We start from the raw sequence: 1,680 nt of genomic DNA on the forward strand, positions 1-1,680 counted from the left end.
GTTGGACTTCCTGGGCTTTAATTTTAACCCAGGTGTCGTCAACATATCTGAACCACTGGCTCGGTGGTGTCCCTGAAAAGGACATCAACTGAAGAAGAGACTGAAGAAGTCTCTTGGAGGAGAGACGAAACGTTTCATTAGAGAAGAACCCGTCCAGAAGACCTATACAATTTTTTTCTTTTTGATTTTTTACCTGGATTACTGAGATGCATCAGGACAACACACTGCATTACCCCACAAATGTGCATAAACTAAAATTACATGAACTGTTTAATGAGAACACACAAGTAAAAACAAAAAGAAAGCAAACTGCACGACAGAGCAACCACTAAACAATAAAAGGCGATGAATGTTTTTGCAAAAACACAATAAAATAATATTTGACTGACATCAGTGTTTGCTGAATTCAAACAATAATAGCTTGATTACATTTCACACATTTTCCGTTGCTCGTTTCTTGCTGTCAAACTGATGGTAGGGGATATGAAGAGCATGTAGCCAGTCCACACATATTTGTTCCACGCTCGATCAAAAAATACCTGGTGGAGTAAAAAAAAGGACAGATGTGAGCGACAGTAGAAGGTAATCCTAACGATGAAACACAAGCAGAGGCTATATTTACCCGTCCTTTCCCCAGGCTGGACCCCAAGAGTTCTTCACAATCCAGTATGCCTTGCCGTTCTCCTCAGAGCCAAAACCCACAGCCAGAACAGCATGATTCACGCTGTCAGCTGTCTTCTTACACTGAGCGCTAAAACAGACAAACCACATCAATATGACAGAAATCTTTTGTTCTACGAGTGGGCTGCTTCCATAAACATGGCATTTTCCCTGCGAATAAGAAATGCTTTATTTTGTGCAACAAAACCTAATGAATTGTGCCGTTCAACGCCACCGGTTGAAGGAGAACTCAGTAGGTAAAGAGAGTTCACCGAGGCCCCACAAGCCTCAATAAGGAGCCATCAGACCCTCACAAAGGTCCAGAAGCTGTTCAGGTGGTCCTCTCACCTGGAGTAAACACCATCCTTGTAGTGCTTAAAGTCAGACGTGACATCAAAAGAGACGGTGATGGGGTTGAGTCGAGCCACAGCATCCACCATGGCCTTTTCATCATTCTGTGCATCGACAGGAACAATAAGTTTAAAGCAGAATAAATACATAAATATTAAATATGAGCCTATTTGTAAGAAGAAAATCAGTTCATTTTCCTGTTTGTTTCTGGTTCGTAGACTAAAAATGCTCTCACAGAGAACTAATCCACTAACTAAAAATAAAGCTAACGCTAATCACTAAATTAAAACAAAAAAAGCAGAAGCTAACACTAAACAGTAAAACAAGTAAAAATAAATAAATAACAGGTCACTCCCCAACTTTTTATATTACTACTGGGCGGCCAACGTTAGAGCCTTACTGTACTGGTTGAGAGACAACAATGCTGTTCCTACTTGGGTAAATCTAGAGAGGAAATCAGTCACGGCGAGCTCTCTCTCTGCTTTACTTTGCTCCCGGTTACCGTTTAATCAACCCATCTCAACTTATACTTCTAATCCGGTTGTAACTCACACAATAAAAATCTGGAATCAGTGCAGGAGGTCGTTTAAAAGTACAGAATTATTGTTGTCAGCTCCAGTGTCAAATAACCATTTGTTTGCTCATTCACTAATGGACTCTGTTTTCAAT

The 1,680-nt window shown here is 40.4% G+C and overlaps 1 protein-coding gene across 1 annotated transcript in view; it reads right to left on the reverse strand.

The window, feature by feature from the left end:
• Positions 1-252: 252 nt before the first annotated feature.
• LOC106518967 (pro-cathepsin H) overlaps positions 253-1,680 on the reverse strand; it is a gene marked incomplete in the record, with an annotated part of 7,309 nt that continues 5,881 nt past the window's right edge. Inside the window, 3 exon segments of the mRNA XM_014010418.1 lie at positions 253-539; positions 623-751; positions 1,009-1,115. Of these exon segments, the coding sequence (XP_013865872.1) occupies positions 464-539; positions 623-751; positions 1,009-1,115 (312 nt within the window).

The sequence above is a fragment of the Austrofundulus limnaeus genome, unplaced genomic scaffold (assembly GCF_001266775.1).
Source record: "Austrofundulus limnaeus strain Quisiro unplaced genomic scaffold, Austrofundulus_limnaeus-1.0 Scaffold69, whole genome shotgun sequence".
NCBI classification, from domain to species: domain Eukaryota; kingdom Metazoa; phylum Chordata; class Actinopteri; order Cyprinodontiformes; family Rivulidae; genus Austrofundulus; species Austrofundulus limnaeus.